This window comes from Marmota flaviventris, chromosome 3, assembly GCF_047511675.1.
Source record: "Marmota flaviventris isolate mMarFla1 chromosome 3, mMarFla1.hap1, whole genome shotgun sequence".
Classification (NCBI taxonomy): domain Eukaryota; kingdom Metazoa; phylum Chordata; class Mammalia; order Rodentia; family Sciuridae; genus Marmota; species Marmota flaviventris.
In genome coordinates, this window is record NC_092500.1 from 43074491 (window position 1) to 43091863 (window position 17373).

At 32.9% G+C, this 17373-nt stretch overlaps 1 protein-coding gene across 1 annotated transcript in view; it reads left to right on the forward strand.

Moving 5' to 3' along the window:
- Window positions 1-1426, forward strand: part of Caps2 (calcyphosine 2) — a 43885-nt gene extending 42459 nt beyond the window's left edge. Inside the window, 1 exon segment of the mRNA XM_027929793.1 lies at window positions 1251-1426. Coding sequence (XP_027785594.1) covers window positions 1251-1426 — 176 coding nt within the window.
- The last annotated feature ends 15947 nt before the right edge of the window (window positions 1427-17373 follow it).

A 17373-nucleotide genomic window follows, 5' to 3' on the forward strand; every position in this document is an offset into this window, starting at 1 on the left:
AAAAACTCTGTTATCTACTATTGCAAACTATTCACATGCCCATCTCTAGGGCAAAAGTTGCTTATCATTTACAATTAATTTCATTTTAAGGCTTTTATACCACATACAATTTTATTTGACTAATACGAAATATTATATTTTTTTTTACTTTAAGTAATTAATTACAAGCATTAAAGTTTAACAAAAATGGGATATCCCAAGTGTTTTTCTGTGTAATGGCATTAGATGTATTGGTTGTGGTAAATATTTTCTAATCTTTAAGAGGAGTTAAAGATAGTAAAATTAAGTTACATATGATAGCAGATAGGCACTTCCTATGTAGAAGATTTTAAGGAGGTATAAAATCTTCGGATATTTGAAGCATAAATTTAAGTAGGAAAAGTTTTCCTTAGAAAAAAATATTGAACTAGAACTTATCTGTTCAAATGTATGAATGGTGAACAGGGAGAGAATTTTCTCCTGCCAAAATTTATTTATTTATTTATTTATTTGGTGCTGGGGATTGAACCCAGGGCCTTGTACATGTGAGGTGAGCACTCTACCAACTGAACTATATCCCTAGCCCCCAAATTTATGTTTTTATATAGATTATATTATGATTAATTTTTAGCCTTGACTAAGAATCGCTTTGTTCTGTATTACTCATGTATGATTTTGAATGACAGAAACCTTCTTGATACCCTAAAAGATTGCATTCAATTAGTTGAAAGGCACTTTACAAGCATTATGTTCTGAATACATTAGAGAATCTCTGGTTTGTGAAAAAGATCCAGCTTTTATCCTAATTTTGTTTACCTTACTAGATAAATGATCAGGGGATATTCCCATGTAATTCTGTTATTTACAATACAACCTGACTCTAAAATATTTTAGAAAGCCACAAAGATTCTTTTAGCCTTTTTCTGCTTTTTCATATGTACCCATTTATTTCCATTTATAATTTGACCGCCTTCTATAGCTTCCTTTCCTCTTTAATTCTTGCTTCTTTATTTAAAATAACTTTATTTTTCTGTCATGTTCTCTGCTAAAATTCTGGAAATAGATAATGCAAGAGAAAGAGGGGTGAGGAGGGAGTGGCAAGGTAACGAGATGGAATTAATTCTAGCTCATGTTTAAATAAATTGGAGCACAGTTTTACGTATTATTTTGTATTGTTGAAAAGATTTTATAAAATGAATAAGCATTCCTTTATAATCATTATTTTACCAATTTTTAACAGAGACTGTTTCATAGTTGGTATTATTTTACAGGCCATTCCACAGAGGAAGAAATCAAATCATATTTTCTAGAAACATTAAAGGCCATCTGCAGCAAGTCTGATGAAGTATCATATGGTGAATTTGAAGATTACTACGAAGGTCTAAGCATAGGGATAGCAGATGATGCAGATTTTGTTAACATCTTACGTATTCCATGGGGAATTTAGTTTTAATATATATATATATATATATATATATATATATATATATATATATATATATATAGTGTCTTCAGCACTAAACATTTTATAGTAGAAAGGGATTGAATATAAAATACGATGAAACAGTAGAGTATATTTTTCTAGGAATTCCTTTATTTTTTCTAAAAAAAAATTGAGTCTGAAAAGAGAAATATTGAGAAAACTGGGTGTAGGTGAGTGTGTGTGTGTGTTTGGTGCTGTGTACGTGCTCTCCTGTCTCAAGGTTTGTAAAGTAAGTCCTCAGTTTATTGTCTATCTTTGAGGTCATTTTTTACAAGTCTCAATAGATTAACTATATGAGAGCATCTGTCCAGTGACCAAGCTTCCTGTCCTTCACATACTTTTTCAGTCCTCTGCCAGCATTCTCAATTGTAGGAACTGGAATTGTCTCTCGGCCTATAGGATTAAAACAGTTCAACTTGTTTTGAACATGGGAAAATATTAAAGGATATTCGAGAGAACTTTTCTAAGAAGTATGTTAATAGATATTTTCTGTAACATTCATATTTAGGTGATTGAAGTTTATCCCTACAGTGTGTGTTTAAACAGATTTGTCTTGTAAATTCTTGTCTTCTAAATTATGTACTGTTGTTTGTTCAAAAGAGCACAATGTAATTATTCTGGTGACACATTTGTTTTTTAATCTGTTTTTTTTTTTAACTACCATCCTTATTACCTTCACAGAATTATTATTTAGCTAGAAAATTACATTACATTACAGCAGAAAAATGTTCTCTTTGATTATTAAAGATTTCAAGAGTCCACTATTACATACATGGGTCTAAGGGAAAATTTAGTAATTCTCATTCAAAATGTCATAGTGTATTTTGTGTCACAAATGAATGTATGGTATTATAAATATTTCTTTAGTAAATCAAAAGATTAAAATAAATATTATTTAATAGCTAGATGTATTGTAATCATTCTTTCTGAATTCTGTGTTCCTTACTTGTCTCTGGAAAGAGAGAGAGAAAGTAGAGAGAAATTTAAAGAGTTGTTTACAAGTTCATTATTTTAATTTATACGTTAAGATAACACAAATTAGAAAAAAAATGTGTCAAGCAAAATAACAGTGGTTCAATACTGCCAACTATATAGTTGGCAGAATATGACTTTTGGTATATCGTTTCATTCACTTATACTTGGCAACATTATTGAAAGATTGATATGTGTGAATTCAATAAATCCAGTCATGCATTCCAAGATTTCAGGAAGTAGTAAAACTTTCTACTGAAATACCAGAAAGAAAACATGTGAAAAACCTTAAGTGCTTTTTTCACTGGCTACATTTCTTATTTTTTTAATTAAGTAATTTAAATTAAAACAGTATGTTAGAAGACATTTTGGCAGAAATAAATCTATAACTTAATTTGTTAGTCATTTTTATAAAATAAAAAATCATTTTACTACAGACATCTTAAAACCTATATTCTTTTGTTTAAATGATTAATACAAATGGTGCTCAATATGTGCTTAGTGTTTTTCACTGTTAAAATTTTATTTAGTTCTCCTTAAAAAATCTAATAGTGGAATCTCATATTTTCCTATGAATATAATCAGAAAATACATAGGCTATCATATTATGAATAAAGATGAGATACTTCTAGAATTTAATATGTTGATGTGACTATTAATATAAACCTCTTAACATAAATATTAACATGTGGTTATTTGTGGTTATCTTTACTTATGAGGTATAGCTTTTTGATAATAATAATTTCTTATTATTTTACATTCTTGTTTCCATGTAGATTTAGAAAGTACATACTCAGTTAGTTTTTTTGGTTTATTTTGTTACATTTGAATTGGAGGCACAATAAGTCATTGTTTTTGAATTTGCCTTACTCCCTACACCCTTCTTTACCTTTAGTATGGTGAAATCTGGTACTCTGTTTAGTAGAAGTGCACTTAAGAGAAGTGACGTTTTCAAACATTCCATACATTCACAATATAATAATTGACTTTTCCTATTCTTAATAGTCTTCAAGATTCTGAAACACCTTTTGAATAATTTAAAGACAGATTATGTTAGACTGTTGTTATACGAATTTAATAGTTAAATGTATTTTTATAGATCCTGTAGATATTTGAATTTACTGACTTACTGTGGTGTAGAATTGTTTTCTAGTTAATCATACTGTTGATTTTGTATATAGATTTTACTATCCCTCTTTTTATAAACTTTTAAAGAGTTTTCAGGAAAAACTTATATTTTATTAGAAAGAAAGGGACATTATATAAGAATATAAGTTATATTTTATTGGAAATAATATACATTGGCATGATGGAGCAATTATAGTAGAATTAAAAATGTGTGCTCCTTTTTTAAGGTTTATACAGTATGAATATAACAGCTTAATGAACCAGTGACTGCATAGTCACTTAGAATAATGTATAATTTTGATGCAGCTATAAATGCTATCTTTTTTAACCCATTACTTTTGACTTCTAATCAAAAGTTATTTTCAGTTATAATAAGAGAATTGTATGCAATACTACAAATTACTTAACATGTTTTTGTGAGATTATAGTTTATAATGCTTGAAGAAATAAAAAATACGTAGTGTAATGAATTGTACTTACTACTGGGTTGACCAGGAAAGACAAACATCTACAGTGAAAGAGCTTAAAAAGTAGAGGGGCTGAATATATATATATATATATATATATATATATATATATATATATATATATATATATATATATCTATATATATATCTATCTCACAAGCCAAGCAAGAGAAGAACACAGAGAATCCAAAGAGAATCTAGAGTATTGACGGGAATGTATTATTGTCTGATAATGAGAAGAACCACATGTAATATCCCTCCATTTTAATTTTAAAGTTACACAAACTTTAAGGAAAACTTGTTTATTGGATTGCTTCACTTAATTTAATAAAGAATAAAATGCCCATATTGGAACAATTATTCATGTGGCCATTATTTAGTCATTTTAAAATTGGTGGGTAGCACCATCCATGCAATTTGCCAAAGGCTCCGAGATATTCTAGATTTTTCTCACAGTCCCAGTCAGCCTCAAGTCTATCATTGGTTACTTCTGAATCTGTATTTACTATTCTCAATGCTTACACCTTAGGTTAAGCTCTTACCATTCCTTAAGTGGTGTTGGCCTCCATCACCCTGTGCCACCGCCTCTACCCTATTTCAACCCATTCTACATGTTGCTTTCAACTGACCTTTTAAAATGTACATTATTTGTTGAATAACATTCTTCCCTGATAACTCATATCTTGCAGAAAAAGTCAGACTTCTGACCTTAACACACAAAACCTAACTGATCTGTTCTCCCCAATCTTGTCTTCCTATACTCAGCTCATTCCTTACTTTCTTCTAGCCAATCTCAACTACTTATAACTTTTAAAATGGATTGTGAGGTTTCAAATCTTAGTACTTTCATACAAGCACTGCTACTTTGATTTAAAATGATTATCTCTACTTTATACATGTAAATTAATTTTTTTCTGGTCTTCTAATACTACCTCTAGAATACTACTACTTGTCTTTGGGGGATCCCAGAAGTACACTGGGTAAACTGGCATTTATCACTTTACACTATAATCATTGCTTTGCTTATGCTTGTATTTCTCCCATTCAATTGCAAACTCTTTTAAGGTACTAACTACCTTATTTACCTTAGTGATCCTGGTGTCTAATTACAGTGTCTGACCTGGGATAAGTATTAAATCAGTATTTGCAGACTATGTGTGATTATTAAGCATCCATTGTTATGGTTCTTGAATATGAACACTTTTGGATAAAAACACTTTAGCACAAACTATGTAAGTAGTATAAATGTGCTACTTAGTGCAAGATTCAACAAAAGGGACAATAAATTGCCTTAATAAGGAATCCATTTTAATTAGGAGGAATGTTTTAGTGATCTGTTCACAGAATGGTTAAGTACCATAAATTATAATGTATTGTGTATTTTAAAAATAATTTAAAATTAGATTTATTAATATTTTTCACCATAAAAGTACTAAGTGTTATGGTTTAGATATGAGGTGTCCCTCTAAAACTCATATGTGAGACAATCCAAGAATGTTCAGGGGGTGAATTGGTTATGTTATGAGAGTGTAACCTAATCAGTGGATTAATACACTAATATGGATTAACTGAGTGGTAACTGGAAGCAGGTAGGGTGTGGTTGGAGGAGATAGGTTACTGGGGCCATGCCTTTGGGGTTTGTTATTTTGTTCCTGTTGAGCAGAGTTCCCTCTCTACTTCCTGGCGATCATATCCTGAGATACTTTGCTCCACCATGCTCTTATGCCATGATGTTCTGCCTCACCTGGAGCCCAAAGCTGTGTAGTCAGCTTAACATGGACTGAACCCCTGAAACCTTGAACCAAAATAGTAATTTCCTCTTCGAATTATTCTTATCTACTCTTTTGGTCACAGAAACAGAAAAGCCTACTAAAACATTAAATACATGAGGTGATGGATTTGTTAGCCTGAATTGATCTTTCTACATTGTAAACATGCATCAAAACATATCATATCCCATAAATATGTAGAATTATTATTTGTCAACTAAAAGCAAAACAAAAAGAATATACAGACTGGATTTTAGCTAGCATGATTGGCCACAAAGACTCACTGCTCAGGTACTACCATATTCAATTCAACTATTTGGAACTCAGGTAACATCTGATGCCTAGCTAACTAGACTGCTAAGCTTAGTAAATTTTGTCCATTAAAACAGTTTTGGTAGAGCCTTAAATGGTCTTGCCCACCACCTGTGGATTAGAGCAACTTCTGGTTGCCTGACAAACAATAAGGCAGCCAGATCCTTCCCCTAGAATGTTGCTGCTGCCTCCTCCTGTGAGCTTTTCATACACAGCGGGGCTTGGAGCTCTAAAAAGGAAAAGCTGCTGCCTTCTTGCTGAGAAATGTTTGCTTAATAAACATAGACACACAGAATTTGGTTCAAAATGTATGTCATTATAACCTGGCAATGAGGGAAGTGTAGCTAATTGCTAATTCTCACCTATGTCAAGGATTTTGGGGGCAGTCATGGTTAACTACTAAAAGGAACCTTTTAGTTGTGTGTTACTAAATCAGCTTAAGTCAGTTCACAGCTGCAGTTCTGTTAGACCTGGCGGTCGGCATGACTTACCCCCAAATGGCACGGCTCACTGTCTGACATAGGGGGTTACAGATTCAAACACCTCCAGGGCGTACTTGATATAACATGGGCACCAACTAGGCATAAAGCAGTACAGGAGGCCTGCCTGTGTTGCCCCACGGGAATAATCATCCACTACCCTGAAACATGATTTATGAAGGTATTATTGGGATGGAAATTAGAATATTTCATATAAAAATTGGAACAATGAAAGATTTTGGAGATTGTATAAGTTGTGAAAATGTACTGATGGATATACATCTTTAGATTTTTCTTTTTAATCTTTTATAAACTGATTTGTATAGTTTTTGGATATTGAAGTAAGGCAGAGTTATTTGGAAGGACTTGAATAAAAAATTTACCTATCTAGTGACAAATCTAATGCAGGAGAAACAATCAAGCTTCCTGTTGTGTTTATTTTTTATTTTTTTCAAGTTAGAATGGGACTTCTGAGGCATGGATAATTGAGTTTTGATACAAAATGAAAGGATTTTTACCTTTGCAGCTGTATGCTGAATTTCCTGGGATTTTATGATGATAAATCCGATATGAAAAAATTAACTGCATGTCAAGGAAATCATTATGTGTCACTTATGAAAAGTTGTACATTTATTCAATAGTTGAAAAGTCTTTTACAGAAGATTTTTTGAAAACATATATTGCCCAGGAAAAGTAATTTTGAGGAAGCAGTCAGATGACCATTCCATCTGGAAAATGTATGTGCTTATATTTATATCTTAATTGAAATATTGTTGTAACAGAATTCAGATTTCAAACTTGAGCACTCCTATAAATTAGCTGTTTGAATCTGGGAGGCTGCTTATCAATAAGTCTCTATTTTTGCAACTATACTTGATGTGATTATTGAATAAATATGAGCATCCCTATAGGTGTAGATTGAGGTATAGATATAATGTTTACTACAATCATGCATGAAAAGTTCACTCAGTATATATTTCTTGCCTAAAACAAACAAACAAAAAAAAATCAAAAGTTTTTTTTCCCTGATTATTTCACATGGCAATTATTAAAGCTATTCTCTTAAAGAGACATTTTTAAAATGTGTACAAATAATCTTAATGCCACTACTTCCTTCTTCAGCTAATTAATGTCCATTATTATCAAACTTCTTCCTTCAGCACAACCCAGAAGGAAATAAAGATCTTTCATTAAGGCTATCAACTCTTCCTTCCAAGCATGCAGTGAAGGGGCAGGTTAAAGTAAGATCAATACAAAAATTTGTTTTTATTCAAGTTAACTGGGAGATGATAGATGTGTAAGGCTAATTTTGGAGTCAACATTCCTAATATCTTTGGCATACACACTAAGAGCACTGATAACCCTGGACCCTGCAACAGATTATATTTTCCCAAAATAGCTGCATCTGAATTTCTCATTCTATATATTATTCTTGCATAGTAAACTCCACAACAGGAGGTGTCCCCTTTACTTGGATCTGGGTGACTTGTTCCTTGCTTGCAGCTAATAGTTGATGGCTCAAGTGTTACTGCAAGGAAAATCTGTTTTGCCTTATTTTCTGGGATCCTTAAGCCACCAGGTAAGAAGTCAGACTATCTGGGACTGTCAAACTGGAGAGGCCACATGCAGGTTCTCTGGTTAATAGCCAGAGCAGAGCTCCCAGCTGAGATCAGGCAACAATTATCTACCACATGAGTGAGGCACCTTGGGTTGATTGCAGTCCTAGTCACCTTCTCACTACTAGAAGGATCCCAAGTGACAACCACCCAGTCAGGACTTTCATATTCTTGATTGATTCCTTTGTGAACAAAATAAAATGGTTGCTTTAAGCTAAGTTGTGGCATTATCATAAATTTTTACAGCAATAGTAAGTAGAACGAGTCCTTTATTAGAATTTGAATAAAAGCAAAATTACTAAAAACATTTTTCAAATATTTAGGGGAGTCAATTAATTTGACCCACAGTTTACAAAATTCTGCTAAGGCACTAAAGAAAAATATAAACATTATTATCATGTAGTGTGATCTGATGTAGAAAGTGATCTGATGAAGTGTGTGTCACAGAGTCCAAAAGGTAATGCTTTCTTAAAAATATTAACTCAAAATGTAAAGTGAAGGCCTTGCTGATCATATATCTGAATGTGCAGCAGTTTCTCATTTATTGCATTAGTTCTTGCAATTAGTGTGTTTATTTATAACTTTCCTAGGTTATTATGTAATTTTCTTGCTGAAAAATTTTGCCAGTTTCCTCTAATAATTGCACTGATGACTTATAAATATGACAAGATAATTTACATAAAAAGAAAGAAGACTGAGGTCTGAGTCCTGAATACATTTAGAAGGATTTTAAGTCTGAAGTGGCCAACAAAAAAGACTGAAACAGGTTACCCAGGGAGATAGGAGAGAAGTCAGAAGAATGCAGTGTCATGGAAATCAACAAATCAATCTATAGTCAGGAATGAGAAGTGATAAACTATGTTGAATAAAAGGAGGGCTATTGGATTTGACAATAGGAAATAGTGAACAAAAGCCAGGTTGACATGAACTGAAGAGGGTGAGTTTAGTGTTAAAAGATCTATTTGAGGACTTTAAAAAAATTTATTCTAATTAGTTATACATGACAGCACAATTCATTTCATTTTATTGCACAAATGGAGCACAACTTTTCATTTCTCTTGTTGCACAAGATGTAGAGATGCACCATTTAAATGTGCAATCATACATGTACCAAGGGTAATGATGTCCTTCTCGTTTCACCATTTTTCCTATCCCCATGCCCACTCTTTATCCCTCCTTCCCCTTTGCCCAATCCAAAGTTCCTCCATATTTCCCATGCCTTCCCACCCAATTATGGATTAGCATTCACTTATCAGAGAGAACATTCAGCCCTTGGTTTTTTTGAGATTGGCTTACTTTGCTTAGTATGATATTCTCCAACTCCATTCATTTACCTGCAAATGTCATAATTTTATTCTCTTTTAATGCTGAGTAATATTTTGAAGAGAAGCCGAGATATAGGACAATAACTAAATGTTAGTATAGGGTCCAGTAAGCTTATTTTTTTTCTTTTTATCATAGATTGAGAATGTTTGTGTAACGACAGCAGTGATAAATCACAGAAACCAGCGTGACTTGAGGACTTAGAAGCACTTTCTCAAATGCTCAGACCTATGTGAGATTTCCAGGTCCCTATAGGACAGATCATTGGCAGAGGAAAGCCCAGTCCCCAAACAACTAAGATTGAATGTCCTGTCAGCAGAGCTGGAACTAAAGTAAAGCACACAGACAACAACCCCAGACATAAAATTTAAAGCAGCATAAAAAAAAAAAAAAACAACAAAACCCTCAATAATCATACAAGCTATTTTAATATAACAATTTAAAAATAAAATTAATTTTGAAATAAAATTAAAATAAGCTGAATTTAAAAATTACAAATACTGAGATACTGTATGTTAAAATTAATAATACAGATCTCCTTTCTCCTTACATTTTAAATATTTTATTGTTCATGGACATTTTTGTATTAAGTTTTATTTTTAAAAATATCATATTAAAGTAAAGTTGTCTTGACCATTGAGTTTTTTTTGTGTCCTGTTAGTTTTGCGTCTGAGGAAGCTACCTCTAACACGGGCCCCAGCCCTGTGCTTCCTCCCAGCCCAGTGAATGAGAAATAAAGGAGTATGACTCTTTTGCATATATAGGAAGAGTGTACCATATACTTCAGAATTTTTATTTTTATGTTTTTGGAGCTTAATATCAAAATTTTTTAAATGAGTTTATTTTCTCAAGAAGTTTCAAGTTCACAGCAAAATTGAGAGAAAAGTACTGAGATCATTCATATGTCTCTTGTCTCCACACATGCAATGCTCTCCCACTATCAACAGCCCTCACCAATGATATGTTTGTTACAGTTGGTGAACTTACATTGACACACAACTGTCCAAAGTCCATATTTTATATCAATATTCCATCTTGGCGGTATGCATCCTATGATTTGAACAAAAGTATAATGACATATATCCACCACTGTAGTATCATAAGAGTATCTTCACTACCCTGAAGATCTCCTGTGTTTGAACTTTTTGTCCCCCCTTCCTCACACTCCTGTGCCCTGAATCCTGGAAGTCACTGGTCTTTTTACTATCGTTATAGTTTACCCATTTCCAGAATGTCATGAAGTTGGAATCACATAGTATGTAGCCTTTTGGACTGGCTTCTTTCACTTAATAATACACAGTTGAGTTTCCTCCATGTTTTTTTCATGGCTTAATACCTGATTTTTTTTTATTGCTGAATACTATTTCATGTCTGGATGTACCACAGACTGTTTATCATTCACCTACTGCAGAATAACTTGGTTCCTTCCAAGTTTTAACAATTTTAAAATAAAACTGCTATAAACATCTGTGGGCAGGTCTTTGTGTGAAGCTGTGCTTTCAACTTCTTTGGTAAAGACCAAGGAGTGTGATCACTGGATCACATAGAAGAATGTTGAATTTTATAAGAAACTGTCAAATTGTCTTCCAAGGTAACTGTACCATTTCACATTCCCACCATTAACGAATAGGACTTCCTGTTGCTCCACATCCCTTCTAGCATCTGGGTTGCCAATGTTCCTAATTTTGAACATTCTAATAGGTTTGCAGGGGTCTGTTATTGTTTCATTTCTCTGATGGCATATGTTGTGGAACACAGTTTTATTTGCTTGTCTGTTACCTATGTATCTTATTCGGTAAATCCTTTAATTTAGTGCCTCAAATGGCCATGCCAATTTCGAATTCCCATTCAAAGTTTTGTGGTTAGGAAGTTTTAAGGGCATGGCACATGTACCGTTACTTCATAAGCAAAATTTTCTGTCTCCTTCAGTGACTTGTCTAACACAGAAGCTCAAGTCAAGTGTATCATTGTATAGAATTAAATGCTTGATTGGTCACAATGAAAAGTCTTGGCTCTCTGTTATCAATAAGTGATTTGCCTTAAAAACCAATGGGATGGAATGGGAAAAAAAAAAGTTCTTGGACTATTGTAGGTACTCAGAAAGACCTTAATTACTGTTAGGGGTTGAATTTTGACTACTGCCTCTCCCTTCAGTTTTATGTTGACATTCTAACCCCTAGGACCTCAGCATGTCACTTTATTGGGAGACAGGGTCTTTACAGAGGTAATCAAATAAAGATTAACATGGACCCTAATCCAGTGTGATTGAGGTCTGCATAAAAGGGACTACTTGGACATAGATACATGCAGAGGGAAGATTGAGGAGATACCAGGAAAACATACAAACGTGAAGGCAGCCAAGGAGGGAGGCCTGGAACAGATTCTTCCCTTGCAGCTCTAGAAGCACCAACCTCATCTTCATTACTGACTTCTAGCCTCCAGAACGGAGATGATGGATTTCTGCTGTTGAAACCACCCAGCTTGTGGTGGTTTGTTACGGTAGCCCTAGCGAATATGTTGTTTATATCCCTCTGGCTGCTGTTTCTTTCTGTTCGTTCATTTCACACAAAACAATAGTACTTATTACTGAGGTGAGAAATTTTTCATATTAACTACAGAGAACTTATCACCAGAGAAAATTGGTCTTTTCATTTTCAGTGCAAACATGGTCATTTAAACCTTGAAGAATCTTCCTCTCCAAGCCCGTTTACTTATTCCTTCAATCCATCTCCAATTCCCTGTCATTTTTTTCCTGCATAAGATTTAGCTGACATAGGAATAAATTCCTATGAAAGAAAAAGGCATAATTTGTTAGTAAATATGTCTTTTTTTGTAGCTATTTCCTTGAGCAACTTTTAACAGAGTGCATTACTGTGCAATACAATTTCTATCTTGTCGTTATTTGTTTTTAGAAAAGGAGAAATGGGTTGCCCAGGGCATTATAAAATGTGGGTAGGGAGGGAAATGTTGGAAAAGTTTTTGGAAGAATTTGATATCCAGGCTTCAGTTCTTCTAATAAATTCATACCTTAACAATTTAAAAATTTTAATTCTGTATGGAGTTCATATTTTTAAATAGGCAACATTAAATCATTTCCATTCAGCATCATAGTTAAAATTTTAGTTGAGAGATGAAATTGCATGTATTTACTGTGTACAACACAATGTTTTGAAGCTCATCTATATCTTATGCAATGACTAAATTTTTCTAATTACCAGATGCATTACCTCATAATTATAATTTTTGTGATGGCAGTACTTATACTCTCGGTATCTTTTATATAAATTTTTGTATCTTTTAATCAATCTTTCCCAAACAGTTCCCCCAAACACCTCAAACTCTGGTAATCACCATTCTACTCTCTACTTCTCTGAGACCAAATGTTTTGTATTCTACAAGATTGAGATAATGCAATATTTGTCTTTCTGTACCTGGCTTATTTCACTTAACATAATTTCCTCCTAGCTCATCAGTGTCACAAATGACAGGATATCTGTTTTTTTTTTTATGGATGACTAGTATTCCATTGTGCAAATATACAATATTTTTCTATCCATTAATCCATTGATGAAAATTTAAGTTGATTCCATATCATGGCTATTATGAATAGTGCTGAAATGAACATGTGAGTGCAGATAACTCTTCAATATACCAATTTCATTTATTTTGGATATATATCAAATAGTGGGGCTTCTGAGTCATACAGCAGTTCTATTTTCATTTTTTTTTTTTGAGGACTCTTTACACTATTTTCCACAATGGCTAATTTACTCACCAATAGTATGCAAGGGCTCCCTTTTTACACAACACTTTTAATCTTTGTCTATAATAACAGCCATTCTCACAAGCGTGAGGTGATATTCCATTGTGGTTTTGACTTGTACTTCTCTGATGATTTCGGATCTTGAATATTTTTTGTATATCAATTGGCCATTTGCATGTCTTTTTTTTTTTTTTTTGAGAAATATCTATTCAGGCCTTCCCCCAATTTTTTAAAAAATATTTATTTTTTAGTTTTAAGTGGACACAACATCTTTATTTTACATTTATGTGGTGCTGATGATTGAACTCAGTGCCTCAAGCATGCTAGGCAAGCACTCTACCACTGAGCCATATCCTCAGACCACACTTTCCCAATTTTTAATTGAGTTATTTTCTTGCTATTGAGTTGTCTGAGTTCTTTATATATTCTGGGGTATTAACCATTTATTGTACATTTAATTTATAAATATTTTCTCCCAATCTGCAGCCTTTCTATTTACTTTGTTGGTTATTTCCTTTGCTATGAATATTCTTAATTTGACATAACCCCATTGTCTACTTTTGATTCATTTTCCAAGTACAGTTTATTGGAGAGACTGTCCTTCCTTCATTGTGTATTCATGGTACCTTTGTTGAAAATCAGTTGGCTATAAATGTGGAGATTTAATTTTTGTCTGGGCTCTCTATTCTGTTCCATTGGTCTATGTGTCTATTTTTATGCCAGTACCATGTTGTTTTGATTACTCAAGCATCGTAGTATATTTTGAAGTGAACATGTGAGTGCTGATGCCTCCAGTTTTATTCTTTTGTTAAAGTTTGCTTTGGTTATTTGAGGCATTTAGTGGATTTCTATGAATTTGAGGATGGATTTTTCTATTTCTGCAAAGAATGTCATTGGTATTTTGGTAAAAATTGGGTTGAATCTGTAGATTACTTTAATATGGACAGTTTAAACATTAACTCTCTCAATCCATAAACACATAATATCTTTGCATTTGTTTGTATCTTCTTCAAATTTCATCATTAATATTTTGTGGTTTTTAGTATAACAATATTTCACTGTCTTGCTTAAATTTACTTCTAAGTATTTTATTTTCAGACATACACACACACACACACACACACCATTCACTTTTTTTTTCTTTTGAAGTGCCAGGGATAGAACCCAGGACCTCGTGCAATTTCTCTATCACTAACCCATACCCCCAGCCTCTCAATGTTATAATTTTAATACTAAATCTATGGTTTATAAACACATTTTTAAAGTTCTGTCATATGTAATTTTGTCATATATAGCATTTAATTTTATTATTTGATTTATTTAAGTATTTATTAGGATCTATGATGAGCCAGTCCTTGTTATAAGCATACTTGTGAAAATTGTAAGTCTTTTAGAGTTTAAGATATTTGTAACAAATGTAATACATAATTAAGTAACGGTATATTATATGAAGATTAAATGTAAAAGAAAAAAAATAGAATGGGATTAGAGTAATATGAAATGAGATTGAGCATAATTTTAAACATGACTGGTCAAGTTTGGTATTGAGAAAGTGACTCAAAGCATATGAGAAAATGACCTCTATAGAACCTGGAAGAAAATCAACAGCCAGTATAGATGACCTAAGGCAAGAGTGTACCTGGTATGTTTGAGGAACAATGAGGTGGCTGGTGCAGCTAGAACTAAGTGAGTCGGCAGAGTAGGACATTTTGGTCAGAGGACTAAGGGGAGGTCGTGGGCATCAATCATGGCGGAATCTCTGAATCTCTTCTTTAAGAGCTACCTACTATTCTTTCATTCATTCATACATTTATTTGATAAATATTTATGGTTGTCTGCAGCATGTGAAAGACTTTGTTAGACCCTGGTGTTGCAGAGTGGAATAAGACATTCTTTATGCCTTCAAAATATAAGTCCTGGAGAGTACAGGTGAAGGTCAGTGACTAAGTGTGGTAAGTGATTGGCAATCTGGGTATATAAAGAAATAATGCTTTAGTGTGTGTGTGTGTGTGTGTGTGTGCGCGAGCTCGTGTGTGTGTGTGTGTGTGTGTGATGAAAATGACTAAAAAGACAGGAAGATGATGCTTGAGGTAAGCTTTGGAGGAGTTACTTAAGGCAAATAAGGCTGGAGGGCAGACAGAAGGCAGGGTTTCCATGCATTTTTTATTTGTGTTTTCCTTTTGGGTTTAAGTGTCAGAAGGTTCTATTTATGAAATTTCTTCTAAGCAATTCAAAACATGTTTTCAAGTCTCATGTGTACTATCATGAATATTAGGTCTCATTCTTATACTCTCCATTGCATTCTGAGTATCCTTTGCCTCTTGTATATCTTCATATCAATTATTATTTTCCTTATAGGGTAATTGGTTTTTCCTTTTTTATTGATCACTATATTCCCATTGTTTAGTAAAGTTCCTGGATATGTTTCTGGCCCATAAATGAGAAATAAAAATTAGTTGGCTGACATAAATGTAAAATCTTGCATCTGCCTAATTAATCCTAATGTTTTAGATCATTTTTGTTAGATATTTTATGCATTATATCTTCTCTGTCTTTAACTTGTCTTATCCTATATTCTGTATGAATAACTGACATTTTAAAAGCATGGTTTCAATTAAAATCTATTGCAGTTATTTAAAATATATAAAGTAAATTTTCTTTCTTGATGCTTGTGTTTTACCCTTTTTCATGACTATTCTTTCTTCTTAAGATTTATGTGTTACTAAACTTCACAGTTTACAGAACATCCCCCAAATTTTGAGTTTGTCTGTAATCCTGCAGCAGCTGGTGTTCTAGTGTCTCTGAAGAAAGATGCATGAATGGGAAAGATGTTGGAAGTTGGCCTACCTTAAAATGGCCACTCTGACCACTATGTGATAGGTGCCACTTAATAATATGCTCTGGCAGGCTTGAATTACATGGTATTTATTAAAGAGTTCTGTATATGTCACTCCATTGTTTTTGGCAGTGTGACACTCTGAAGTTTGGTCTGTTGCTACTTCCTATTTACTTTCTCCTCACTTTTGAGGTTTAGTGATTTCATCATTTTATTCTTGGAATTTGAGCTTTTTTACTAGAGCATATCACAGCACTGACTCATTTGACACCAGATGTATTTTTTCCATTTTCATCTTTATTTTTAACTCCAGTACTTTTACATTACAATGTTGATTATCAAGTTTGCTCCATCACTCAGGTGTTTTTGTAAGATATTTTAAGAATAGATTTCAATGACTTATTATCCATATTTATACCCACATTACACTTTTATACTTCTATATCTTTTCTTTGAATTTATCTGCTTTTTTATAAATGGCATCTATTTATGTGACATTACATTTTTTTTGTATTGAAGATCTTTGTTTCTTAGTGATGTCAGATTAGTGTTTCTCCACTTACCTCTGTTACCTTGCAAATTTCCCTTTCCATTCCTTAAGCTAGATCCCATCAACTGCATCTCTTGAGGCAGTCTTTTCTTCAAAACTCAATGAGAAGTTATCTTGTAGGAAAATTGAAGAAAAGAATATGTGCATAATCATCTGTTTTGTATACCCCTGTTTCAGTATCGTTTTCCAATTAGAACATTGAATTCTAGTTTATTAAAAGTCTCACCAGTGTTCTTTATGGTTGACTAATTCTGAAGGTATAGATAAGCACTAATCTTAATTAAAAGTATTTAGCACTAATTACTTTTTATCCTTAAGCAAACCCATGGTTATTCGCACTTAATCTTTCCTTTTACAAACCTACATTGAATACTTATTACATGTCAGGCACTGTGCTAGATACCTGAGTATATAAACATGATTCATATAGTCACTGTCCTCATGTGACTATTTGTACAGGTTCATTAACTCTGCTTGTGATTAGCTGTTCAAGGATTAGGTCCTAAATTTGGTATTGGATCAGCTCCCTGTTTTCAGGGAGTCCAAATCCCCTACTTTTTTGTATTAGCTGAAAGCAAAAACAAAAACTACAACTAAACAATATATAAGAATAGTCCACAAAATCTTCTCTATTGTAGACTCTTCTATTGCAGACTCTTCTCTATTGTATTCTACAGCTCTACTTGCCATATAATA